Source organism: Aythya ferina (genome assembly GCF_964211825.1).
Source record: "Aythya ferina genome assembly, chromosome: 3".
Taxonomy (NCBI): Eukaryota; Metazoa; Chordata; class Aves; order Anseriformes; family Anatidae; genus Aythya; species Aythya ferina.
The window spans coordinates 105,068,566-105,096,235 of NC_140298.1; the positions used below are offsets into that span (position 1 = coordinate 105,068,566).

Sequence of the window (27,670 nt, forward strand, 5' to 3'; positions counted from 1 at the left end):
CAGCTTAACCCCGTTCCCGCAGGTCCTGTCACTAGTGTTAATGGAGAAAAGGTCTCCTGCCTCTCGACACCCCCTTACGAGGAAGTTGTAGACTGTGATGAGGTCTCCCCTCAGCCTCCTCTTCTCCAGGCTGAACAGGCCCAGTGACCTCAGCCGTTCCTCATACGTCTTCCCCTCCAGGCCTTTCACCATCTTCGTAGCCCTCCTCTGGACACTTTCCAACAGTTTCATGTCCTTGAAAAAAGAATACTTTTTTTTTCATTATGATTTTGATGAAAAACATAGAAATAGTAAAACATTGCTCTGGAAGTGATCTGAAATGAAGAAATGTAGTTAAATGTTTCCCACAGTCCATTATTGTATCAAAAACCTCAGTCTTCTGAGCTCTTTTTTCCCTATTTCTTACTGCCAAGTCGTTCATGCAGAATAATTTGTGGAAACAGGTTTGACTTCCAGAAACCAATATATTTTACAGAAATTGGCAATAGTCCACCTATTTACTACACCCATATGACAAATAAAAAACTTGGTATATTGCTTCTACAAGTGATAATTACATGGTACATGAACAACCAGATTGTTTTCTAAGGGAATAAGTTTTGCTTTGTTCTTGCCCATAGTAGCTACAACTGTATTGGTAAATTGAACAGTTTCAGGGAAATTCCAATGGGCTAGAAAACAGTTTTCTGTTGTTAGTGTCTTGGCATGGCTGTAGTGCCAGCACCCTCTAAAACAATTCCCAGGCACACTTCTGAAGTTATGTTGGGCCAGTGACCATTCACAAAGGATATTTTGGGTAGAGTAACTTTGTTTTTTGTTAGAGTAACTTTATTAGTAAAGACATCACCTATATTATGTGCATATCCTTTGGGACTCAGAAACAAAAAATGGTCTGTGGCCCATTTTATTTTTTACTAAAGATGTAACCTCTCTGTTACTTGCTCGTAAAACAGGCCATGACTTTTAGTAAGGAAGAACTCTGCTGTGTCTTGCTGAGTCTTGTGGGGGGTTAATATCAGTAAGAAGCTCATTTAGTTTCCCTGCATTAAGAATTTGTTATAACTCGTGGTAGTAGATTTAACACACAATGTTAATTTATGTGAGACAAACATTAATGCAGAAGATGAAAAATAGTTCATTCTTCCAAATCCAAAGATTGAGAGTGCACTGTCTATAACTACAGACAGCTTCACAGAAATAAGAAAAAAATAGACCATGATTACGCAATCTTGTGGCTGAAGTGAAGCAGCCACATATATTCACATGTAGCCACATATATGCCATATATGTATATATATATACTGTTTATCATTGCTGTCAAAGGGAATCAGTGTTGCAGTGTCTCCAAATTTACTTTTCTTTCTGTAGTTACATCTAGAATTCTGCCGTAGGATTTATTTCTTCTTGTTGCTTTTAATACAGGTTTTCAAGAATTATTAGAGACTTTACCTAACTTTAGAAATATTGACGGACTTTGCATGTTAGTAGATTGCTCTGACTCATGTTCAGTGAGCAAATGGATCATGCTAAGTACCTTTTCCAATACTGAAGTGTGATCAAATTGTTAAGCTGCAGTCTCCTCTCAGACAAATATTAATACTTTTTGAATACTTAAAACCAAAATTTATACAAAGAAAACCTAATTTTATACAAGTTATGAACTGCCTCTTGTGATAGCAATGACAAATGATTTTGAAATAATAATGGGCTTGACGACATCGTACCAGTCTTCCATAAAAATATGATTTAATAGAACTTATTTTATTAGGCTGTTTCGAAAGTATGAATGCTCAGTGCTCAAAATGGGAAAATGTATCCATTTCTATACTGCTTTGGTCTGATATGAACACCTTCTGTATTGTAAATATCTAAAATGGCTAAAAATATCTCAGAAATCTTTTTATGTTGCCTGAGAAAGGAAATTAATATTGTTCAGAATTTAAAATTAAATAAATAGTAGAATAGTAGTGGTTCAGCTATTGGTACTCCATATATGATGTTAATTTCTTTTATCTATCAGAGAATATTTCTCATCACATAAAATTAATAAAGTAGAAATGTCAATGAAACTTTAAAATGCAAAAAGATGCAATTTAATGTAAAACTTTTCCTCTTGTAATAATTTGCAAGTCCTATGTAAGACTGATATTTATTTATTTATTTATTTATTTATTTATTATTATTTGGCCATCACACTTGAAAACTGGGGATATATTCCCCTTTTCTTCCCTTCAGACCTCTCAACTAAATGATTAACCGTGGCTTCCTAATTTCACTCTTAGATCCCTTGATGTCTTTTTCAAGACTTCTTAACACAGCCTCCATATATTTGCTTTTTCTCAGTTTCTGTTAAATCTAGACTTTCTCTAACAGTCTTATTTCAATGACAACTGTCAAAAGCTCCAGACTAATTTCTGTGCTCTAAATTTTCCTTAGGGACCTCAAGAGGTCCCTTCCAGCCCAACCCAATCTTTGATTCTGTGATACGCATTCTGTCCTAGGTATAGGATAAATTCTGTCCAGAGTTGCTGTGCTAGATCTTCAGTCTTCACAAAATCTTGTTGCTCCTTAGTACAGGCAACTGCAACTGAAAAGTCACCAGTGTGTTACAGTTGTCATTTCATTAATCAAAAGATCTCTCTCCAAACACTTCCACTCTAGGGACTGTATGTCCTTTGTGTTAATGTGACCAGACATGGTATTGTCCTCGTGGCTGAGAAGGAACTTATTTTCTAAATCACATCATCTGGAGTACGAAGCCATAGCAGAATTTCTTCAAAACCTGGCTATTTCAGCTGCAGTTGAACTTGAAGTTGACTCTGTATCTGACAGTCTGTATCCAACATTAACCCTTAAGCAGATCTCTGTTTTCCCTAGTTGTATAACCACTGTTTACCACGGGAACCCTGACAGTTCCTTGCTTGGAATTTGAGAGCTGCTCTCTTTAGACAAACATACTTCTACTTTTTATTTTTAGACTAATGTACTTTTACAAGCGTTTTCAGCTGTCTGGATTTGCCACTGTTCTTTGGCAGCATTTATGTGTGGGTTTCTAACACACTGACCTGACCCAGTCCAATTACATCTGCAGTGGTTTCTCAGGCACCCATGTGTACCCTCAGAGCACATTTTTTTCCCTTCTTCTTTTATCATGGTTTTCCAGGTCTTCTTTCTTTTTTCTTTTTTATTTTTTTTTTTTATTTTTTTTATTTTTTTAGTTTTTCCTTTGTATTGACTAGTATTTTGCTCTGCATGCTCTCCATGGAGACTGACTGCGGTATGGAGGTGCTTTTTGATTTATCAGTAGATGGGGTCAAGGACTATCCTTCTGTTGTGCACTGTGATTTTTTTTAATAGTTCAGGTCACCATCTATGTTCATGGCTTGGAATTTCACATGCATTTGAAACTTCATCCTGTGCCACCCACTTGTATCCAAGAGAGACATAAATCTGGGCTGGGAACGCTGAGCTCATTGAAGCAGGAGAATAGGACTCAAAGCCTTTGCTTCCTGGTGCCACAGAGTCAGCAATTTACAATTCAGGTACCACAGTCTGGGCGGCTTTAAAGAAAAGGGGATGACAACCATTACAGTGCTAGTGAGAAACAGCTTCTCCCCTGTTTGCTGCACAGAAGTCATCTCTCCCACAACTGAGAGAACTACTGGGATTCTGAATGGCAAAGGCTGATGCTGGCAAATCTCCTGCAATGGGCATTTTCTGGTTCCAGTGGTGTCTGTTTGATGATGCAAAATGGCTCTAAAATATTTTTCATATCTTCCAAAGTATGTTCCTGAATTTATGAGTGTATTTCACAGTGTAATTATAAGATCCCACAGGTACACAAGAGTTTACCACATGTACAAATCCAGAAAGTACTTTTTTTTTTTTCACTGTACAAAACCATTCAAAATTAGCACTACAATGGATAAACTTAATTATGTTGTGAAGGATTTCAGGATCTGTATGTTGCATAAATAGCTTAATCTTCATTGATTTCTTGTCTGTCACAACAAGATGCTGGGTTTTGTCATCCACAGCTTTAAGGGTTTTCTAACATGTCCACTAGTGGTCTCTATAAGTCCTAGGCAAATATGTTAGATACCAGTAAATGTTGTGTCTAATAAACTGTACAGAATAATATTTGTATGTACATATGGGATAAAGCTTATAAACTGGAATGTCATGGTGTTTTCTCATTCATCACAAATAGATGCAGATAGTAATCAGTAAAACAAGTAAGCCTCCATGCCTTATTGTGTAAAGCAGTTCTTAGTGCAAATTTATGTAGTAATGCTTTTGAGTTGTCTCAAAATATTGTGTCTTACTCTGGATGAATTAAAAAACTTCCTATTTTTCATGTGCTTTAAAGAAGCTCTTTTAAGAAGTAAGTTTGAAAATCAGGTAGAGCAGTTTTCTGTGCATAGTCATGTTGAGGATGGGTAAAACCCAGCCCTTTGTTAGACTAGCCTCTGCAACTGCAGTCAAACTTTTGGGTATCATCTGAGAGCTGTGTAATTATTTTTAAGTATAAAAATCTTTTGGATCTTACATGATTTTTTCTTACTGTGGCTCTGTGCTTAAATAAAGCAGTCTATGTAAAATCTCTGTGGAATTCATGATATCTAAATGCTGTTTCTATTCCTGAAAGTGTAGCTTTGAATGTTAACCATACTGAGTTAACCATTCATGCATTTTTATTTCTCTTTAGTCTAGAATTTCAAGACTGTGATGAACAGTCACATAGCACCATACTGTACCTGACCCTGAAAATGAGCAGACAGGTCCCTGACAAACCATATGTCTCCAACCTAATAAGAGAAAATATTAGTTTATAATCAGGGGAGGGATTTTAAAGAAGAATGAAATAGGAATCTGTCAGGTATCTTGATTATTTGTCTTTATTACATAGAGCTTGAAAGAAGGATTAGAATTAGAACTAAATATCATGTAGTGCCTTTGTGTAGAAACACTATTGGGTATAATTCACTTTAGACATTAACATTTAGACATGTTTTATTGCATTCATCTCTCATAAAGCTTTTTAGGGACAATACTGAAGTCAGACTTTCCTCATTGTCTTCAGCTGTGCTTGGTGTAGGTGAAGCAGCAGTGAAAATTTGAAACTAGAGGAGCCAGAGGGCTGCTTGTGTTGGAAGAGGAGATGCATCACTTGCATGTTAGCACTGAACCTAGCTAATGTGTTGTGGCTTCCCATGTACCCTTCAGCAAACAGGGATACATCAGTGCTGCACACTAAATTTCTTCAGTTGGCTTTTGTGTAGATAAACCTGTTTTTTTCAGTAATGCCTGCTCCATGATCATGTTCATAAGCGCTGCCTGAATAGTTATATAATTCTCATTATGCTTCTAATAACACCATACATAATGTATAGTTATATATATAGTATTAAAGTGGTACAAAAAAGTATACAGAGATATGATTATATATGTATAGTGGCTTTGTAAAGTCATAAAAATATATCCAAACTATCAAATTTGTATGTTATTTCTTTCAAATTTGTATGTTGCTTCTCCTCCTGACAAAAGCAGCATGTGATTTCAAAGTAGTTTTTCTTTTGCTTGACTGATTCCTACAGGATGCTTCTCAATAGGCTCATTTCCCAAGCAGTATCCAGTGCTGAGGAGGGGCTGTTCACTGTTTTAGGAATTACTGCCACAAACAGGAAGCGTTTCATGCTTTCTATTCACAGTTACTTGAGGAGGGAGAGGACATGGGGCCCAGGGCAAGAGCTACTTTGTGACAGAAAAAGAAAGCTGGCATGGCTTTTGGTTATACCAGGTCATTGTATTCACTGTGGAAAGCAGGCGGCAGTTAAATACGTGGGAAGTAAATGCTGGGATATTCAGCTGGAATACACTGACTCTTCAGTGACAGTCCGAGTAAATTATTTTGTTTCACTAGCAATAAAATCCTAAGAATGAAAGGCAAAATCAAATAGATGTGTCTCTCTCTTAAAAAAAAAAAAAAAAAAAAAAAAAAAAGTTTGCTTATATGGTAAAATATTGTTTAAGGTGAGAAGGAAAAGCCATTATCTTTTAGGATATGTTAGTGCAATGCTATTGTACTTCCAAGATTAACAACATATATGTTGAACTGCTTTAGCTGTGAGTTTTCAGCTGTGGTGGGCTATGCAAAGGTATATACACAGAACTGCACTATTCCCCAAATCCTTTACAATTTATTCTGTTCAAATCATGCAAAACAGGGGGGTTGTTTTACAGGTGAGATTGCTGACTGTTGAAAATGCATCTCCTCAATTGCTATATAAACGAAGGGATTACTAGAATCAGGCTTCTAAGTGTCAAAGTTTGCTGCCTTTCTGCTGGATTACAGAAAGCTGTTACTTTTAGATAACTTCCTGTAATTTACCACCAGGATCAGCACAGTGACTGCGGCAGTCAATGTTCTTTTCCTTTGCCTTTCTTTGTGGGCAGTGAAGCTTCTCTCTTTCATGAGAAATGGTGTAGCCTGACATCAACGTGCAGTGATTGAGTTTTGAGTACTAAAATTGAAATCTTTTTTTGTTTGTTTGTTTGTTTGTTTGTGTGTTTTTGTTGTGTTTTTCCTTGTCTTTTTGTTTGAGAAGATGGGAAATTCTTATGCTGGTCAGCTCAAGACAACAAGGTTTGAAGAAGTGTTGCATAATTCTATCGAGGCCTCTCTGCGCTCAAATAACTTAGTTCCCAGACCAATCTTCTCTCAGTTGTATTTGGAAGCAGAACAGCAACTGTCATCACTGGAAGGTAGGAATTTATGTTTTTGCTCAAAGACAATTCTGCTGTTTGCTCTCCCAACGGTCAGCACAAACATTTTAAATTAGAATACAGAAAAACAAAAGCATTGAAAGTTTTTGTTTGGATATTTTATGATCTAAAAATGTATATAAATGTGTGTATTAGAATTTGATTAAGATATTAAATGCATTGTCTTTTATTTTGACAAAATTAAGTCATCTGCTTCCTGAGATTTACTGTGAATTTTTCCTTTAAGTGTTTGGAGAAATCTTCAGAAATTTGGAACATAGATCTGTTATCCTATAATTTATCATACACTACTGAAAATTATACAGTAAATAATGGTAAATATGTGACAGATTTATAAATGAGATATAGTAAGAGTATTAAGTATATTAATTTTCATTAATAAATACAGCAGAAGTAAATATAACAGAATTATTTTAGTTGGTTATAAAGAAGGTTAATGATTACTTTGGGCATGATTTTTTTTAGTCATTCTGTTGCTGTAAAGGTACAAACCTTTAGGATATGTTAGCTCCAGTTATTATATATGGGACTTTTTGTGTGCTTTTATAGATGTCTTTTTTCTGATTTTGCTTTGTTCAGTCTTTTTTTCTTTGACGTAGTATGATTTAGACAAACTGTGTAGCTCTGGCAAGCAAACTCATTGGTACTTTGGTGTCCTCTAATATGTGTAGTCTAGAGGTGTGCAGTGAGTTTACTGGTGTGTGCAAAACTCTGGCATGCTTGTGCAAGGTTATGTTTAATAATTTTATTATTTATCCTTTTCTGTCATCAGGGTGGTGTTTCATTTCTTTTGACCAGGTCTACTTATGCTGTCATAACTCACAAAAGATAGCTTAGAAACATATGTAATGCAGAACCCATAATGATTAACAATCCACACTAACAGAAAACAAAACAAACAAAAATAAATGGTAATTGAAAAAAAAATACTTCGCACGTATTAAACCCTTTACTGTTACCTCATTGTAACTGCTGAGAAAATATTCCTTAAAGAAATAATCTGCTCACCACTCACACATGATTAAACATTTTTTTGTTTTTGTTTTTCCCCCTAGCGTAGGACATACACCTGATATACATTCATGTTTAAATATTTATAATGCTTTTTCATTACACAAAGTGATCCTTCTATCAAATCCTTCTAAGAAAATTTCATAAACCTTTCCATGGCAACCAACTGTGATGTCACAAAATGGATTTTGACATCAGTTGCGAACGCTGCTACAGGAGCAGACACATTTTTCAGGAACAAAAGCGCAATTTCACACTTCTGTAACTCCTTTCTTTCAGACAACTTTTTAGATCACGAGGGGCTGATTCTGTTTTCTTTGCAGTTAATGGCAACAGAATTGAACTGTAATTAATTAAAAGTCCCACAACAGCTTGATGGAGAACACTTATTTCATAGAAGTTTCAGACAAAGGGAACTGTGAATGGGACTCTGAAGGGACCTGAAATAGAGTTTATCCAAGGTTGTTCCTCAGGTGGAAGAGGTCTGCAATGTGGCATCCTGTACTCTAGCCTCACAATAAATAGAAATTTCCAGTTCTTCCAATTTATGAATCCTTGTACTCAGAGGAACAGGAAGCATCTAAAGCAGAGATCTATCCTTATGCATAAGCTCTTGTTCTCCCCTCTTGTTATTTTTCTTTACTCCAGCCTTCTGACATAGAATCATAGAATGGTTTGGGTTGGAAAGGACCAAAGATCATCAAGTTCCAACCCCCTGCCGTGGGCAGGGACACTTCCCACCAAACCAGGTTGCCCAAAGCCCCATCCAACCTGGCTTGAACACTTTCAGGGGTGGGGCATCCACATCTTCTCTGGGCAACCTGTGCCAGTGTAGTGGGTATACGTGGCAAGGTTTTGGTAGCAGGGAGCCATAGGGGTGGTTTCTGTGAGAAAGATCTAGAAGCTGCCCCATGTTTGGGAAGGGCCCCATTGTTTTCCAGATCTGAGCCAATAAGCGATGTTGTTTTGTGCCTCTGTGAGAGCATATTTAAGACAGGGAAAAAAACGCTGCACCACACAGCAGCCGGGAGAGTGAAGGGAGTGAGAGAACAGCCTTGCAGGTGCCAAGGTCAGTGTAGAGGGAGGGGGAGAGGTGCTCCAGGTGCCGGAGCAGAAGTCCCCTGCGGCCTGTGGTGAGGACCATGGTGAAGCAGGATGTCCCCCTGCAGCCCATGGAGTACCACGGTGGAGCAGGGTTCCACGCTGCAGCCCGTGGAGGAGACCACGGTGGAGCAGGTGGCCCTGCACCGATGGAGGCTGCCGCCTGTGGAAGACCCCTGCCGGAGCAGATTCTGGGCGGGACCTGTAGCCCGTGGAGAGGAGCCCACGCAGGAGCAGGTGACCTGGCAGGAGCTGCTGCCCGTAGGGGAGCCAGGTTGGAGCAGTTTTCTCCTGAGGGATGGACCCCGTGGTACGGACCCATATCTGGAGCAGTTCTGAAAGAGCTGCTGCCTGTGGGAAGCCCACGCCGGATCAGTTCATCAAGGACTGCATCCCGTGGGTGGGACCCCGCAGCACAGGGGACGAGAGTGACCGAGAAGGAGTGGCAGAGAAGAAGCGCTGTAGACTGACCATAACCCCCATTCCCCCGTTCCCCTGCGCCGCTCGGGGGGAGGAGGTGGAAGAGGGTGGATGGGGGGGAAGGTGCTTTTGGTTTGCTTTTTCCTTTGTTTTCTCACTTCTCTCGCTTGTTAGTCATAGGCAATAAATCTTACTATCTCCTTATGCCGAGTCTGTTTTGCCCGTTACAATAATTATTGCGTGATTTTCTCATCCTTATCTCAACCCTTGAGCCCCTTTTCACATATTTTCTCCCCATTCCTCTTTGAGGAGGGGGAGTGAGAGAGCGGCTGTGGTGGAGCTCGGCTGCCCACTTGAGCGGAACCACGAGAGCCAGTGCCTCACCACCCTCAGAGTAAATTTCTTCCTTGTATCTAGCATAAACCTACCCTCTTTTAGTTTAAAGCCATTACCCCTTGTCCGATCACTATGCCCCCCTGACATAGAGACCCTCCCCAGCTTTCCTGCAGGTACACTTTAGGTACTGGAAGGCTGCTGTAAGGTCTCCCCAGAACCTTTTCTTCTCTAGGCTGAACAACCCCAGCTGCCTCAGTCTCTCTTCATAGGAGAGGTACTCCAGCACCCTGATTGTGGCTCTCCTCTGGACTCATTCTAATATGCCCATGTCCTTCTTGTGCTGGGAGCCCAAGAGCTGAATGCAGGGCTCCAGGTGGGGTCTCATGAGAGAGGGGGGGAATCACCTCCTTGCCCTGCTGGCCATGCTTCTTTTGATGCAGCCCAGGATACAGCTGGCTTTTTGGGCTGCAAGTGCACACTGCTAGCTCATGTTGAGCTTCTTATCAACCAACACCCTCAGGTTCTTCTCTTCAGGGCTGCCCTCAATCTATTCTCCACCCAGCCTGTACTTGTGCTTGAGATTGCCGCAACCCATATGCAGGACCTTGCACTTGGCCATGTTGAACTTCATGAAGTTCTCACAGGCCCTCTCATGCCTGTCCAGGTCCCTCTGGATGTCATCGCTCCAGCATGTTGACCACACCACATAGCTTGGTGTCACTGGCAAACTTACTAAGAGTGCACTCCATCCCAGTCTCCATGTTACCAAGAGAGATGTTAAACAGTGCCTGTCCCAATACTGACCCCTGAGAAAAGCCACTTGTTACTGATCTCTACCTGGGCAGAAGAAATTTTCCATATGATTTTATTTTTTTTTTTTTTAAATTAAGGTACATCAACTGTATAAGCATAAAGATCTAATCAATTTTCATGAGAACTGAGAAGAATTCTTTAAAGAAACTAAGAAGAATAAAGAAAACAGTTGTGTTTATGGTATCTATTAATAAATCTAAATTCAATAAAATATGGACATAATCTTCACCAAAAAAATGTTGGTTAATGGAGTTATAACAAGTTAGATCAGCTGACTGCTTCATTCTGTAACATACAACAGAAGAACAATGGTTGTGACTCTACTTCTGCTATCATATTATCTCTGGTTTTGAGTGCTTGATTGTGTTCTTTAAGAATTGTTTAAAAAAAGAAGACATGGAGCAGAAATAAAAATAGAGAGGTCCTTGGAGGGATATTGTTTTAACAGGGAAGCAGAAGCTGTAGATCTTTTTTTAAAACAAGCAGCAGAAATCTTAATGATGCTCAATACAGGTGACAGCACTTCATTCTTGTATATTAATAGTACATACATACTCTTGTATTCTTTTCATTGTTGTCTTTTGAAAGTGCTGCAGCTCTCCTCTTCCTCGGTTTCCACTTCTATTTTTTATTTTTTTTTTTAAGTGAAATTACCTGTTATGGCTGAGGAAACCTAACAGCTTACCAGTGGCCAAAGGGGGAAATCCCACATCCTGCTTCCTCCATTTTTCCTAGCAATTTTCTGCCTTTCCAACAGCTTTGGCATTTCTTGGATCTTGCACTGATACATAAATACGTAATACATTAACCTGGTAAAAAAATAAAAATAAAATGAAAAGTTCATTTTTGTTTGACTGGTTAGCTTTCTGGGCTAGCAAGCTGGGATGGCTCCTCATGGGCTCCAGTGTCAGTGCTGATACAAAGAGGAAAGAAGGATCTTCATGGCCAGGAGTGCAGGAAAAGAGAGGAGAGCCAGATTCACCCCTTTTTCATAGCATCTAGATGTTAGTCAAGGTTAAGTCATAACACATTACTTATCCCTGTTTTAAATAGCAAAGATGGAGAGCTTTGCTTTTCTCTTTGTCCACTTTCAGCATTTTTATCTTTGGACTCCGCCCTTAAACAGTAGTGTTTAACATTCTGTCCTTATCTGTGCACACCAGCACTCAAGCTTGATGTTTAGATATTTAAAAGTAAACATACCTTTCAAATCCTCTTCTAGATTGGGATTTAAGTCTTAGTAACCTTTAAAGACAAACTTTCAAACCCGGATTTACTTTCTAAAAGCATCCTTTCTAATTCTGATTTATTCTGTAGTATTTGTTTAGCCAGTTCTACAATCCTTTCTCTATAGAAGAAAACAAAAACAACAACAAAAAAAAAACATTCTGAGGAGTGTCATAGGAAAAAAAATCCTTGAATATTCTGTGGGATTCTGAGTGCCTGATCCAAAAAGTCAGTTGAAGCACAGAGAATGTGTCCAGTTGGCATTGAACTCTGGAGGATGACAGCGAGCTTTGGTGTTGGTCTGTTTAAAGACTAAAAACTGCATCAGCAGAAGATTTTAGGACCCTAATTGCTATTCTACCTGCTAAAGTCTAGCTAGCATATCCAGCTTCTGTCTGATCCTCAAATAAAATATCAGCAGCCCTTCACCGCCAAATTTTGCCAGTGAAATCTCTTTGTATTGCAGGCAGGTCTCTATATAAGCCACGAAGCTGTACGACAAGACGTAAGCCCCAATGGATTTATCTAGTACTTTTTCCCTACCTTTGTCTTACGTAAGGCTGGATCCAGTCTGACATTTTCCGAAGTCCTGTCCACAGAAATGTTCTCCCCATTGACGATTTAGTTGTACTCCTCTGCTTGCCACCTTTTCCCCATTTGCTATGAGTGTGTCCTAGTCACAAGAGAGGATGGAGTCATTGTTCAGTGTGTTTTGCTGGAGGTGTTGCATTATGCATGGAAAATGATTGTCCCACAGATAGAGAGAGGGAGAGAAGCAGTCTCTAGCTGGAAGGCTGAAAAATACATTAAGGTTATGCAGGTGAATTCTCTTAACAAGAAAGCTATCAGGTAAAATTGCTGACTTATGTAACCAGGACACCAGAAAAGTGGTTCACAGCAGAGAATCTGGATAGAAAACACCTAAATGCCCCTTAAAAAGAATCCCAAATGATTCATTCTTTTCTTTAGCATTCAGTATGGAACACCTAGAATAGTGCAGTCCATGCACAGACCTCTGTGTATAGTCTTCCTAGACATCTGCCTTTCCTTGACGTTGTACAAGGGGCGACAGTGCTTTACTCAGAGCTCTGGATTCTGGCAGGAGACAGACTGCCTGAGAATTAGGTATTATCTTGATATCATCTGTGGTGAACCTACTTTTAGGCAGGAACTGTTTCTTCATCAAGGACACAGTCATCAAGGACATGGTCAGTACCTCGTTAATAAAATCTGTACTTGGACTGTTGCCAGGATGTTCAAAAGTGCTAAGAAGTAATGAATTTGGGTTTATATTGGCTATTAATGTTATAAACAAAGGATACAGTTACAGTGTTTTGATCAACAAGAGTTCAAGCACCAGGAATTAGAACTCCAAGAATCATGAGGTTAGCTTAAAAATGAAGAAGTTAATATAAATAAATAAATAAATAAAAGCCACCTTCATGTTGTCCCTTGTTTATTTATTTATTTATTTATTTTTGTCCCTAGTTTTATTTTTACTTAGCTGCACTGGTGTTGTGTTATTTATTTATTTATTTTTTACAAGGGCTAAAAGCCTTTTTTCTTTTTTTCTTTTTTTCTTTCTATCTTTTTTTTAAATTATTTTTTATTAAAGTTTTTCTATTGTAAGCATAAGAATAAGACTGCAAGTTGGAGCTTAAAGAAAACAACAAATATCTTAAGAGTTGGCAACGGTGAAGTCATTGTCAAAAGGAGAGAATCCAATTTTCTCTAACACTTTTCTGTAACTGGGTCACCTTGTTCATTCATTGGTTTGTTGCCAGCATTTTCTGTTTTCTAAGTCATATATGCTATTATAATTTGTAGCAGGCAGCAGAGCAGATAATGAGGAAGAGGAAGAAGAGGAGGAGGAAGAAGGCTCAGAATCAAGTAGTCCTGTTTCTTACCAGATGAAGCCTCCTCCAGAAGGATGTTGCACTACTGATGGTAAGAAATACACTAAACACACACTATCTGGGCATTTTTGCCATATTGAAAAGGATAGGACTGGGACTCTTTCCCCTGTAACTCATTATAATGAGATAATTTATATGGTGTAGAAATCAAAAAAATGTTAGTATTCATTATCTGCTAGACAAATCTATATTATTCTTGATTGCTTTTACACTTTTGTAAGTGTGTCAGATAAGCATTTGTGTTAAAATACTTGGCACAAGGATAGAATTTCTGCTCTGTTAGGCAAGGTTCGGTTTGCTGGCATGACATTTGCTAAAATGAGTGTGGCAATTTTTAAGCTTTATCATCACTTTTTACTACTTAGAATGTACCTTGTTCAATGTTGCTGTAATTTTTTTTTTCCTGAAAGCTATTGAATTTCTCTAGATATAAAGAACTATTATCTGCATTTTTGAATGGATGACCAAAGTTATGATGACATTAGTAAGTAGTCCCATAAATATGATGTGCAACATCATAATGAAAATGTTGATTTTCAGATTTGTCTTTTTTTTTTTTTTTTTAATTGTACTCATAGTATTTGTTTATGGCTGACCAAAAAGGCAGAGAAGAAAACTGTCTTTTAGTTTGCCCTTCACCTCAGAGGATAGAACTCTGCTTTTCATTAAAAAATTAAAATGATGTCAGAAGCTCTTTAACAAAGAAAATTGTGTGTATTAAATAAAAAATAATAATCTTGTCAATTTAAAATACACTGAATTGTTTTTTATTTTTTTTCTAGGTTTCTGCCAGGCCGGTAAAGATTTGAGACTGGTTTCAATTTCCAATGAACATATCGAGGTACCATCAGGGTTTTTACTTGTTGGTGCAAAGTCACCAAATTTACCTGATCACCTTTTAGTGTGTGCTGTGGATAAAAGATTCCTGCCAGATGACAATGGGCGCAATGCCCTGTTGGGTAAGTGTCTGTGGTTGGAGTAAGTGGATGTTTCTGTGGTCTACAATTAATTGGTAGTCTTTTTTTGTAGAGTGAGTTCAGCAGGTCTTATTTCTGTTCCATTTGTATAGTAATTCTCGGTGGTGATGCTCAACAAGATAACAACTCAGAGCTGGCTATGCTTGCTCTATTTAGAAAGATACAGAGGAAGCCAGTTCATTAGAAATGCTTCATCACCTTCTATCTGTTAGTCCAAGAATTAAGTCATAGTCTAGGCAGTTTATGTCCTAGTTGCTGAAACTACACATCTGGTCACTGGACTAGTTGATTTTAGCTTTCCAAATACTAACATACTTGGGCAGGCTGTAGGTCTGTCAAAGTAAACCTTTTTGGCTACTGTATACATGTGAACAGTTTGACAATAGTTTGTACTATAAAAAATTAAGATGATTTCCATTCATCATTTTAGGGTAGGGGTCATATTCTCCATTGCATATAAATAATAGAATTTCTTCTGGGTCCTAACCCATGACTTTTAGTTATTATCACAATAAACATAAAAATGAATGGTTACAAGTTGAAAAATTTCCTTTATGTATAATCAAGTAATACTGCGGTTTTGAATTCGATGTTACAATACACAGTATTTTGAGAAAATAAAAAAAAAAAAAAGTAAGATACTTACTAGTTTCTTGCCTTTCATCCATTTGTCTAACTTCTAACATAAACTAGGTCCTTCTACCTATTTTTGCTATAGCCCTTCTGATTGCTATTAACCTCATGCAAATCAACACAATTGGAGTGATCCACAGTCATGTGAATAAGTGAACTAAATACTGATGTAATTAAAATGGAATAGTTTTTACGTTGGGACAAATAGTATATAACCTGAGGGAGAACTCTTTTCTTCATCAGGCATTCTTGTTTTTTTAAGTATTATTTTTCTTAGTTAACCAAAAATGCCTCATCATTTATCTGTGTACCAGTCTGAGCTTTAAATAGCAAAAAGGAACCATTTGTCCTTGTTTCCTTTAACCATTTTCTCTCACAAACACTGAAGGATATGATGTGAACTCAATTGTTTTCTCAGTTTGAGCCACTCTTCAAGGCATTTGGGATGACAGCACAGTGTGAAGGTGGATAATGTAATTCTATGTACAGTGATTTCTTTCCTCATGTGATCTTGCAGAGTTGTGTTGGTCACAGTACATTTGAACAGTGATTGTAAAAGAATTAAGAGGATTATAAATCACCCATGTGTTGTCATTTTAAAGATAAAGACAGGAATGTTGTACCACTCAAGTCATTCAGTGCTAGCACTATTAACAGCTTAAGCTCCTTAGGCTGTTAGCAGGGAGGAAGTAGTGTATCTGTTAATTGCATGCTAAACAAGAACAGAAAAAGGCAACAGGAACATAACTGAGAGGTTTTTATATTACTTGTATCCTCAGCTTGCTTATTTAGTTTTAGTTTTCTGAAACCATTTATATGATTATTTTTGGCTGATTTACATTTAGACACCAGTGAATCATGATCTTTTGCAAAGCATTTTAGTAATAACTTTTCTGTATACTATAACAAGCTTAAATCTGTAAGAACCTGTAAGCTTTAAGATCCAAAGACCTGTAAGTTGGAAAAAAAAAATGTTTTCAGTCTCTATAATACGATGAAAAAACATGATGTATCTCATTGACATGAGTATAGCATACTGTTGCTACAATCGATTGTACTACCACATTGCTCCAGTAGATCTGGTAGAAATTATTGTTTGATTCTGATTTTCATACTCTGATGCAAGTCAAATCAGGGGAAGTAAAATTAGAAGCAGACATCAAGAGTCTCAGTTACAGACATGTAGTAAGCTAAAAGACAACTGTTTTAAACTCTCTGCCTATTAGGATAACACCTCTTTATTGTGCTAGTTTTAAGATGAAAACTTTTCATAGACTCCTACTATGAAGAGTGGAACCTCTTTTTATTATCTTTTATTATCTTTGTTTGAAAAGATAGGATAGAAGGCTTACTTTTGTATTCTGACTTTAGGCCATTCTGCCTTCAAATATCTTGGCCTTCCAGAAAGTGGTCCCTGAAGCATGTCTGAATTTATAGGGAAATTTAAATTAATTTGTTTAGAATTGAAATGAGATGTCATTGTGAGTCAGAGTATGTCCAACTATGTCCTGTTCTTTTGCTAAGGCTTATTGGTGATTCTGGCATATCGCTTGTAACCCTTGAACCACATTCTTTCGTAATTTTTTCTCTTAATATACTGTGTTTCTGTAAGGCAGTTATTACTCAGTATTGTAGGCTTTGTTGTTGTATGTTGTTGTAGTTCACTTTTTTCTTCCCCAAAAGAATGTATTTGTAGGGAAAGGCACAAATGAAATAACTGATATTTTCCTGATTTCTCATGGTCCACCTGCATACATTTGTGAAGATGCCTGTGGAACGTACAAAAATTCCGAAAGAAAACAAAATGTATCAGTAGTTTCCTGACCAGCTTTTGACTTATGGTCTTGTTCCCATTAGGGGCTGTTAATATGACTGTGGGGCATGAGTCAATTTATTGATTATGCTAGTAAGTTGTCCCACCAATCAAGGCATTTGTGCTTATGATTTGAAAGTCATTTTTGTTGGAGACTGAGGTTGTTTTGTTTCTTTGGTTTTACAGTTGATATACTATTCCACAGGGGAAAAAATAATAATAAAAAAAGTTTTCTGGAAAGGGCTATATTCTTCTTAAGTAAAAAGTTGTCTACATTTGAGAAGACTGAGAACGTACTGTGCATGTTTCTATTAATCAAATTACACACCAAGTTTCACTACTCTGCAAAGCAAATTAAAGTTTTGCCTTTAGGAAGCTGTTTCTTGTTCTTTTGTAGCCTGAAGGAATGTGTAGATGGAGGAAGAACTTCTGTGATAGTGCAATATTTATTGTTTTCTAATAAAAGAAGCCAGTGCAGCAAATATGTACCACTCCCAAAGGTTTCTCTCTTTTGTTACCCCCCACCCCCTTCCAGTTCTCACTCATAAGGAGAGTCTCTCATGATGAACAAAGCAGCTATTCACCCACCATTTTCCTTCCGAAAAGACCAAACAGCTGCCCACTTTCCTAGCAGGGAATAAGAAATCTTTTTTTTTAGAGTGGGTCCCTGAGGTCAGAATGACAGAGGAAGAGATTAGTTTGCTTGCATTTTAAGCTGTGTGTAAGATGAAAACATTTCAGTATGAAATACTGTGGCACTTCTATTAAAATATACAATGTTCTATTCAGCTTTTGTAATAGTAATGAGTTTCTGTACCATGGAGCTTTCTAGCTTGACCATGTTCATTTCATTTATTTTTAAAACGTAGTACTTCAGTCTTCAAATTTAGTGGCACTCAATGGGAGGGAAAAATGTGGAGCATTGTCAATGTTTTTGTGCTTTTTGCTTGTGTTTAGAGGTGAAGAAATATTTTTGTTGAACAGTTGAAAAAACAATTTTTTGTGTTAAGCAAGTTGCCAACTTTTCACAAAAACATTAACATTACATAAATGTTAACATTAATTACAACCCCATGATTCATTTAGAAGAGAAACAGGAAGAAAATTTTCAGTTGGACCAGGATGTGAAAGATTAGATTATGAAAAATTAGATGGATATCCTTCCACCTTGAATTCATCTGTTTATCCTTAGCACAAGCTCACTGTTAATCCAAAGGAACCATTGCCAAGTGATGAGGTAGGGCAGGCTTCATACCCTTCTAGTCCAAGGCCTCTACTGATCATGGTGTCCCTGCTGTGGAAGTGGTTTTTAAATTATGACTAATTGATCAATGTGATGTGGGCACATTCAAGCAAATACATATGATAAAATATCAGACACAAGCAAATACCTTCTGATTAAACAATCTTCAGAGGGTAACGGACTTAAGTCACTACTGAACTGAGCTGAATTTGAACTGGTGACCTAAAGGTGAAAGGCTTAGCCCCTAAACTCCAGGCATCGATTTCTAATTCTCTTGTGAAATCAATTGCATGACATAGATATATTGAGTTACCTTATGGCTGCCCTGACTCCCCTGACCTTTGTCCTTTCTATAATGTATGGAAGAATATTTAATGCAGCCTGTTTATGAAACAAGCTGTCCTCTCCATCAGCTGCTACCTCTGGTTATGGCATGTGAACAGGGCGCGCACAGAATGGGGGAGTCTCTCATGACAAATGCTGTGTTACTCAATCTGCTACGTAAGTGCTGTAAGCAAGGTTGGCAGTAGATGCTTCAGTCAGAAAGTTAGTCCTGAAAAGAGTAATGACTGGACATTATTGTATTGCATTGAAATTATAAAGTCATGCTATATCTGTGATGCCAAGGCTGAGCTGTGTTAGTAAGGCAATGACTGTCATCAGAGAAAGTATCAGTCAGAATGAATGGGATGAAAAACAGTGTTGGCAGGAGCTTACCAGAAAGGACTTAGTTCATCTCAGAGGAGCTGGGGAGGTTTGATGAGAAAGATGTTAGTTTGGTTTAAATGGAAAACAAACAAACAAATAAACAATGCTCAGTATGCCTCGAAGATCTACAGGAAGCTTTCATTTTCCAGCAGAAGCATTTTCAGTAGTTTCTTAATCTGCATAAAATACATACAAACTCTACAGCTTTTACCACATCCATTCTAGTTTTGTTTCCTTTTGTTGTTGCTTTTATTGAAGCAACTGAAGGTTCTGTGATGTTAGACAGATGCTTTTGTGTTGACTGATACAACACAGAGGATTCTGCAGAGTCATGACTTGTCCTGATTTTATGATCCTACCTAGTAGCATCAGTGATATAATAGGCAGCTTTCAGTAGTTATTATCCACTTGTTCCCATAGATACCAGACCAATTGCCACATTAACTTAGATTTTTAATGAATTCTTCTGAGCCCTTTGAAAACTAATGAAAGTACTCTGGTTATAGAGCAAGCAACAGGTGTTTACAAAGCACTATGCTTGCATTTTAGTTCACTTTTCTTAAGAAGAAAAATAAATACTGACCATTAATTTGAAAACATAATTTGCCTGAAATGTAGTGGAAATTATCATTCTCATAAATGGCTCTTAATTTTATCTACCATATTATTTAGCTTGTACTGCAGTTACATTGTTTACTTCCAATGGTATTCTCCATCGTTTATGTTAAATTGATTTCCTTTATTTTATTTTTTCTATCTTTCGATTCACTGAACTCACCCTTTCAATTTCAATTTCCTTTGATAACATATCGAGATGTCCATTAGATGTGATTAAAATAAAAGAAACCTTCATGCTTCAGGGCGTATGTGGAGAATAGAGATAAATGTTCATGGGGAGCATTATCTTCTAATTGCACACTACAGGATTTCTTTGGAAGTTGTAAATATTTTCAGATAGTTTCATTGGTTTTATGCAGTACTTATTTCTTATGGCAATACTTTAGAAAATGGAAAACTAAAGTTCGGTAAGAAGAAAAGGGAGATGGTCTTAATCATCTGTTCAAGGAATGTTCTTTATTTATGGTGATAATGCCATCACCATCATGAATTCCTCTTTGAGGCTCAAACTTTGTACCTCAGAATGAGAGGAAATGGCAGTATCCCTGGAAGTGCCCCATTAAGCCTGAGTACAATAAGCTCCTTTACGTGCAAGGACTGTGTCTCTGTCATGTTCTGTAAAGTTACAGACTTTTTTTTTTTTGTTGTTCATAATCACAGGTAGCTTAAACTGTTATGAAGTGCTGACACAGTCCAGCCATATAATTTGAGATAGCTACTTTAAATCAATAGCCCTAGAAGGCATTAGTATTTTTCCTCTCTAAACAAGCATCTGTAGTAGAAACTTGGTACTTAAATATACTTATACCTAATCAAATATAATAGATTAAATATACTTAATTTCTTGAGACTTAATTGCATGCTTACTATCAAAGAAAGTTAAAATATAAGTGAAATGCAGTGCTTTACATGTAGGAATTGTGATTTTCTTTTCAGGTGGGAGGAAATGGAGATATAGTTTATTTTATTTTTTCCCCCTCTCTCTCTTTTATTTATTTATTTATTTATTTATTTATTTATTTATTTATTTTATTTATGGAGCCCTGTTTTTGCAATTTCCAATTTGGAAGCTGAAATGCAACACAGAGACCTTGGTATATCTTTTTTTTTCTTTTTCTTTTTCTTTTTTTTTTTTTTTTCTGGAGGATAATATTAATAAAAAGCTCAATCTATTAAAAAGAATACTCTTTTTCTCCAGAGAATAGTCATGTTTTGATGTTACTAATAGTGACAAACCTGTCTCATTGGATTGTATGTATTATTTATTTTATCAGGCTTCTCTGGCAATTGTGTTGGCTGTGGCAAGAAAGGTTTCTGCTACTTTACAGAATTCTCAAATCATATTAATCTTAAACTGACCACTCAGCCCAAGAAACAGAAACACTTAAAGTATTATCTGGTCAGGAATGCACAGGGAGCTCTGACCAAAGGATCTGTAATCTGCTGGAAAGGAGCAGGTAAGATAATGAAGCTGTCTTACTTGGGCTCTGGTTTTCATCATCCAAGCTTAGATATCACAGGGGCTGGCGTCTGTGTAAAACCTAAGATGGATCAGTTGAAAGAAAGGCTCCTTAAAGTGCAGCTGTAAAAAGCAATTGAGTACCCTAGTACAAGGATGGCATGTGTGATGCCATCAGTTCCTCCCGTTTAAGTGCTGTAGCCTTTGAGTAATTCATGTGTGAAATTATCAAATCAGATAGACAGAGAAAAGCGACTGTCGCTGTTGTCAGTGGATAACAAGTTCCTTCTTTCTTCAGAGTTCAGAGGCCGACAGTCTTCTTCCAGCACCTGTTCGAGCACATTGTTCCAGCTGCCAGAAAGTTCGGGCCTCTCTGGAAGTATGTCAAGTGAGCCTCTCCCAGCAGCAAATCCAAATACTACAGCTGGGATGCAACAAACAGGTAACGCTTAGAAGGAAAACTCTCTGGGTAACTGTAGTTTTACTAATTTTTATTATTTTACTGGGCTACGTAGTTTTACTATTCTGTGTGTGCATATCTGTCTTTATTTATATGAACAGAGAGACAAAGAAATAAGCACACTACCACATAAAATAAAGAAAATTGAATATGTATAAAGGTATCATTCAATTTTTTTTTAAAAAAAGAATCATGCTGTCAAGGCTTCTTGCTGTCCATATTTTCCCCTTACGTTTAAGTATAAATGTTTAGCAAATAACAAAATAGCCAGGTGTTCTGAAGCTTGTTCATAACTAAAGCAAACCACATTTTTAAGAGCCTTTTTTTTTTTTTTTTTTTTTTTTTAAGTGGCAAAGATTAGGTATTTCTTGCAATAGGTGTTTTCTTGCTCCAGTCTATTTTATGTTATAATTAGAATTCCCTTTATTGCTGAGATTGTATGGATATTGGCTTAAAAGCTTCTGAGCCTTTTCTTCTGTGAAGAAAAGCAGCTTTAATATTAAAAGATAAAGTAATGATTAATATCTGTAACTTCTTTGTATTAACAATGCTTTCTGAAACATTTACTTTTCCATTAGCCTTACATAAATAAAAGGTGATGGATGGTAGAGGCTTAAGTGATCTCTCCGAGCTTCTTCATAATGAATAGTCTCTTGTGACAGTTACAGAGATCCACATATGAGAACGGAGACACAGCTGTTGGTGGTTATATTCTGTCTGAGAGACAGAAGCCAGTTAAATAGTTGTGATCTGGAATGCCAGTACCCCTCCAGAACAAATCATTAATCTCTTTATAATAGCAGTATTGGCATTTGTTTGCCAGAAGTTACATATTTAAAAACTACATTAATGACAAGCATATTTGGCTTGCAAAAATCTCTCTTTTTTTTAAGGCAGCACAATTAAAATGATGTTTGGAAGAAGGATGTCAACTTTGAGTTGAAGCTGAGGGCATTTTTAGTAAATTTTAAACAACAAAGCTTGGACTCTTTTACTCTCTTTGCTGATTCTTAAGTAAACTTCATGGAAGAGCTAGGGTGAACCTGCAAAGAATCTAAAGGATGGGAAATTATGTATTTAATTGCAGACTGGGATTTTACCCAGGCACTTAGGAGTCAGACAGCAATAATCTGGTAAGAGATCAGAAGTGGCTTTACATTATTCAGCATTGTATTCACTGAGCAGATCCTGATGACTCTGTTAAAGTCAATGGTCATTTAATTATATTAACTGGGGATCATGACCTAGAAATATTTATTGTATATAACATTTATTTTATTGCCAGCTGCAGGTATAGATCATATTCCTTCAACAGCAGCATTCAGCTCCGCAGTGTATAATGGCAAGGAATCTCCTAAACAACAGTTGGTGAAAAATAACCTATCTGCTTTGACAAGACCATCGGTGCTAGGTATTTGTATGGATTTGTTGTTTAATAACCCCAACGTCTATATTCCATGTGTGTAATAGATACCATGATTACAATTTTCTCTATGAATAGAAATTACTCTTCCCTTCCAAGTCTTTTGTGACAATTCCATTTTTTTTAATATGTTAATTTTCAGGAAAAAAAATGATATGATTTTAGCTGTAGCTTTATTAAAGTTCAGATTCTTAATTGGAAGTTTTTCATTGCACTTACAAATGGGTATCATTTTAGAGAAGTATAGACTGGACTATTACTCTAGATTCTTAAATAATGCATTTGTTTACACGAATCTCACCTAACAGGTTTTGTGCATGGAATTAAGAAAGATTTATAAGTAACCACACATAAGTAATTTCTGTGTTCCAGTCCACCTTGGGATGTACTTGCTACTTTGACAACTGGCTCCAAATTAAATAATTTTTCCTCATTGAATCACTATTATCATGATTTGTGTTGTTTTCTGTCACAAACGGTATGTTACGTCACTGACTTGTTTGAGCAAGAAAGTTCTTTTTAGTCTTGACTGTTCTTAGAAACATGTTATATCTCTGTTTTAGAATAAATCTTCCCAAGTTGCCCTGCTAGTATCTCAGCCAAATTCTTTCTCTCTGCCCATTCAGGTTCTTGATCTCTTTCTTGCATGCAGAAACATGTTCTCAGTAAACTGATCTTGCCAATTAATTTCAGGTGGATTATCTTCACATGTTAACATATTAGAGAGTCCTGTAGTAAGGAGTAAGGCATTTTCAAAAGTACTTTGTATTACACTAAATATCTTGAAGTTACGCTTTTGGCACAACCTCATGCCAGGAAGCTAAATGAATGAATGATCAGAACAAATGGCTAAATACTGCCCTCACATGGTAGTAGTTTAAAGGAGAAAGTGATCCTTAACGTGCACACACGCTGTTCTGCAAATGAACAACCTTATTCTAAATCTGAAGATTTCTGCTTTACTTTTGACTTTAATATCCTTTGCAAAAGGATTGTTAACAAACAAACAAAAAAACCCCACCAACAACATTTTATATATATATATATATAAATATAAATATAAATATATATATTTATATATATACATGTATATGTAATACCAGGTTCTCACTCCATTTTGATTTTTATATGGGACTAATCATTTGGCCAGCAGATATTGACCTGCAAGTATGAAGTAGTTAAGGGTTTTACATATTCACATGTATAAATAGAAATAACTCAGTCCTTCAAGCAATTCCTGAAGGACTATCAACCCTCAATAATTAGAAATACTTGATATTAGTGGAAACTCATCATTCTAGGAGTTTGGAGGAGTGCCCAAGAAGACTGAATAAAGTAATGAAAAAAGTTTCAAAAATGTACTGGTCATGGGCTCCCAGGAAAACTGTGAGAAAGTTGGTTATGGTTTTACAGACAGAGGTGTTGGAGCTAAAATTGGATAGGAAGAAAGTACAGAAGTCTTTTACTTGGAGTTAGTATAGGATGTCAAAATCAAAAACAATAACCACTAGCAAGTATAAAAATCCTGACAACAGAAAAATTGTTAAAAAGAACTCTGATCTTTGTTAATACAATGCTGAAACCATTGAAAATGTTATTAAATGTTACATGAAATGCAGTATCATGTACTTAGAAGTAAAAGGAGCAAAATGCCCATAGAGTTGACTTCAAAGTATTAATACAAATAAGTATTCTTAGTACACCTCATTACTCATTAGTACATTACTCTTAGTACAGAGTAAATGTTGATATAAAATAGATTAAGTCTCCAAGATGATTAAGAGATCTCTGAACCAAAAATTTTCCATGTCTTTAAGCAGAAGATAGAAAAGGAAAACAAAAGCCATAAAAAATGATGATGTTCATGGAGTTGACCTGTTTACCACAGTACTTAATACAGTCCATTGACACATATTGAATTATCATGCACACAAATGAATATTCAGTTCTAATACTTTCTGAAATGTTCCTGTTATTCAGGCACGTTAACAAATTCAGGGCCTCCAAAAAAGCGCCATAAAGGTTGGTCACCAGAATCTCCATCATCTACTGAAACTTGGAACTTGCAGCTCAACCCACAAGTTCCAAACAGAATTAAAAATGGTAAGCTATATCCAAGGTAATGATGATGTTAATTTCATTATTCAGAAAATAATGGGGGAAAAGAAGCAGTATTTTAAAGATACATACAGATTCTCAGTACAGTTTTGAAACCTGTTTAATACCTACATTGCCAGAATTATTTATGTGCTTCATTTGTATGTATTTGAGGTGTCTAGGCTTAACTCATTAGGATCCAATCATTGAGCCATTATTAATAAATTGCAACAAATGCCTGTATCTATCTTTAGACACCTAAACGCCTTTGGGAAATTAAAGTTAGTGTCATAAGTTAGGTCAGTATATCATCCATTGTTTCACTTATCTGTCACAGTCTTCTTGGCACTTACTTGGATTTTATAGCCTAAATACAAACTAAAATGACATGCAGTGAAACAAAACAGCTTAACCCAGAATTTTTTTTTTTCTTTTTCCCCTGTATAGCAAGAAATCATATTTAGAATCTACAAAACTAGATATATCATGAATCCATGAATCATTATGTTGTATTGGTATCATGTATATCATGCATTTGTTAGCTGAAAAGGTTTATAAATAAACTTCTATTTAAAAATCTTTGGATGCATGTACAATGTTTAAGGCCACAACAATACATTTTCCAAGAAAGTGAGCATGGGTTGTAGTAACAGTTCATGAAATGTGTGATATAACCACGAAATTATGTAACACTGATACTAAATGTGGATTTAAGATGATGCTGAATAACTTTTATTTGAGGAAATCATTATTAAACTTTTCTCCAGTAATATTATGTATACAATCTTAGATGGAGGAAACCTATCATCTCTACCACATTCTGCTTTGGTGGGGTCAGCCTCATCTCCGATGGTGGGCTCAGGAGAACCGGTCTCAGTTCCTGACAACTTGCTGAAAATCTGTAAAGCAAAGCCAGTTATTTTTAAAGGTAAAAACAAACAAACAAACAAAATACAAAAACAAACAAAAACCAAACAAACAAACAAACAAAAAAAAAAACAAGCAAAAAACAAGCACTCAACAAGACATTATGTATTTTTTTTTTTTTTTAAGAGATGCAAAGATAAATCCTACTGCCAAATACTGCTTAATCTCTCACTTGTTAAATATCGACTATTGGAATTGTTTAATTCACACACAAAAATATGAAATTAATGTGATATGTACAAATATTGTTCATTTCACAGGTCATGGAAACTTCCCATATCTTTGCGGGAACATTAATGATGTGATAGTGAGTCCTTTGCTGTACACCTGTTACAGAAATTCACAGTCTCTATCTAGAGCATATGAACAATATGGTGCATCCACAATACAGCCTATTTCAGAGGAAATGCAGCTCTTGCTGACTGTCTACTACCTTGTTCAGCTAGGTAAGATTCTTTTCTAAAGCTAAATAATTTGTTGTTCTTGAAGACCAGACACAGATTGAAATATAACCACAAAAAGTTCATCTTTTCCTATAATTTGGGACTTCAGCAATTAAAAATAAAAAGTAAACCAACTGTAATTAATTGTTCTTGCATACAGTCCATGGTTTAGAAGTAGTATTATGCTGACTCAGGCAGTACTTAACCACTTAAATATTTCTAATAGTCAGGTTCCAATTAAGGCAGTTTTACTTGAGCCTCACAACAACACTCCAAAATGAAAGAAATGGTTTGCATCTTCCAATGTCAGTAGGCATGCTTGCATAAACCTGAAACATGACCATCTCTAAAAAAAATACTTATTTTGAAAAACAAATGTTTTTAACTCTACAGCTTTGTTCATTTGTTTTGTAATATGAACACTTTCCTCTTAATTTTTTTTAGCCTCAGACCAGGTCCCTCTGATTGAAGATTTGGAACAAATATTCATGCGTTCGTGGCGGGAATCTCACCTATCTGAAATCCGGCAGTACCAACAGGCAATTCCACAGACCTTTCCTCAAGTGCCCAGCCAGATTGCACCAGTGACCTCAGCCCAGCTTCCCTGGCTGGCAGGTCTGGCAGCTAGCTCCTGTAATGACAGCGTCCACATCATTGAGTGCAGCTACTCTCTGGCTGAAGGGCTTTCAGAAATGTTTAAGCTGCTCATTGAAGGAAAATTAATAAAGACAAACTACGTGGTGATCATATGTGCTAGTAGAAATCGAGCCATTGATTCCTGCATTGTGATAACAGGTGAGATCCCAAGGGTGTATCTCCAGGCAAAACTGAATCATTCAATGCGGTGAGGAGTTTCTGTAAGCTGCCCCAGCAAACCAGAGCACTGAATCCAGAGTAATGGGTTTGAACCCAAGATCAAGAAGCACAATTGGGTTTCTTCCATAGTGATCACATTCTCTATGAATTATCTGTGTTCTTACCAAGGCATCTGAGACGGCATTACTACAAATTATGGCAAGTTACCAGCACACACACTGTGTCAAGCTCTCCTGCTCTGTGTGACTGGGATACTACTGTGAGTGGAGGCCTGAACACTTTCTTAGCTTCTAAAATACAGTCTTTCAACTTTATTGCCTTCAACAACCTGTTGAGGGCTATGCTGATAAATTACTTGAATAGCCATACAAAGATTCATTAATATCTTTGACTATTTGCATGCTCTTTTTGTATACTGTGTCAACAAGTACCCCCTAAAATGG

The 27,670-nt window shown here is 36.7% G+C and overlaps 1 protein-coding gene across 4 annotated transcripts in view; it reads left to right on the forward strand.

Annotated features, from left to right (window-relative positions):
• Positions 1–27,670, forward strand: part of GREB1 (growth regulating estrogen receptor binding 1) — a 95,079-nt gene that overhangs the window by 28,812 nt on the left and 38,597 nt on the right. For all 4 annotated transcript variants that reach the window (XR_014691883.1, XM_084515699.1, XM_084515701.1 and 1 more), the window contains exons 2-11: positions 6,609–6,765; positions 13,522–13,641; positions 14,393–14,569; positions 20,877–21,059; positions 21,360–21,503; positions 22,807–22,932; positions 24,925–25,047; positions 25,832–25,969; positions 26,229–26,414; positions 26,856–27,206. Coding sequence is in view for 3 of the 4 variants with exons in the window: in XM_084515699.1 (XP_084371825.1) it covers positions 6,609–6,765; positions 13,522–13,641; positions 14,393–14,569; positions 20,877–21,059; positions 21,360–21,503; positions 22,807–22,932; positions 24,925–25,047; positions 25,832–25,969; positions 26,229–26,414; positions 26,856–27,206 (1,705 nt within the window). In the remaining variant the exon portion in view is untranslated. The remainder of the gene's footprint in view (positions 1–6,608; positions 6,766–13,521; positions 13,642–14,392; positions 14,570–20,876; positions 21,060–21,359; positions 21,504–22,806; positions 22,933–24,924; positions 25,048–25,831; positions 25,970–26,228; positions 26,415–26,855; positions 27,207–27,670) is intronic.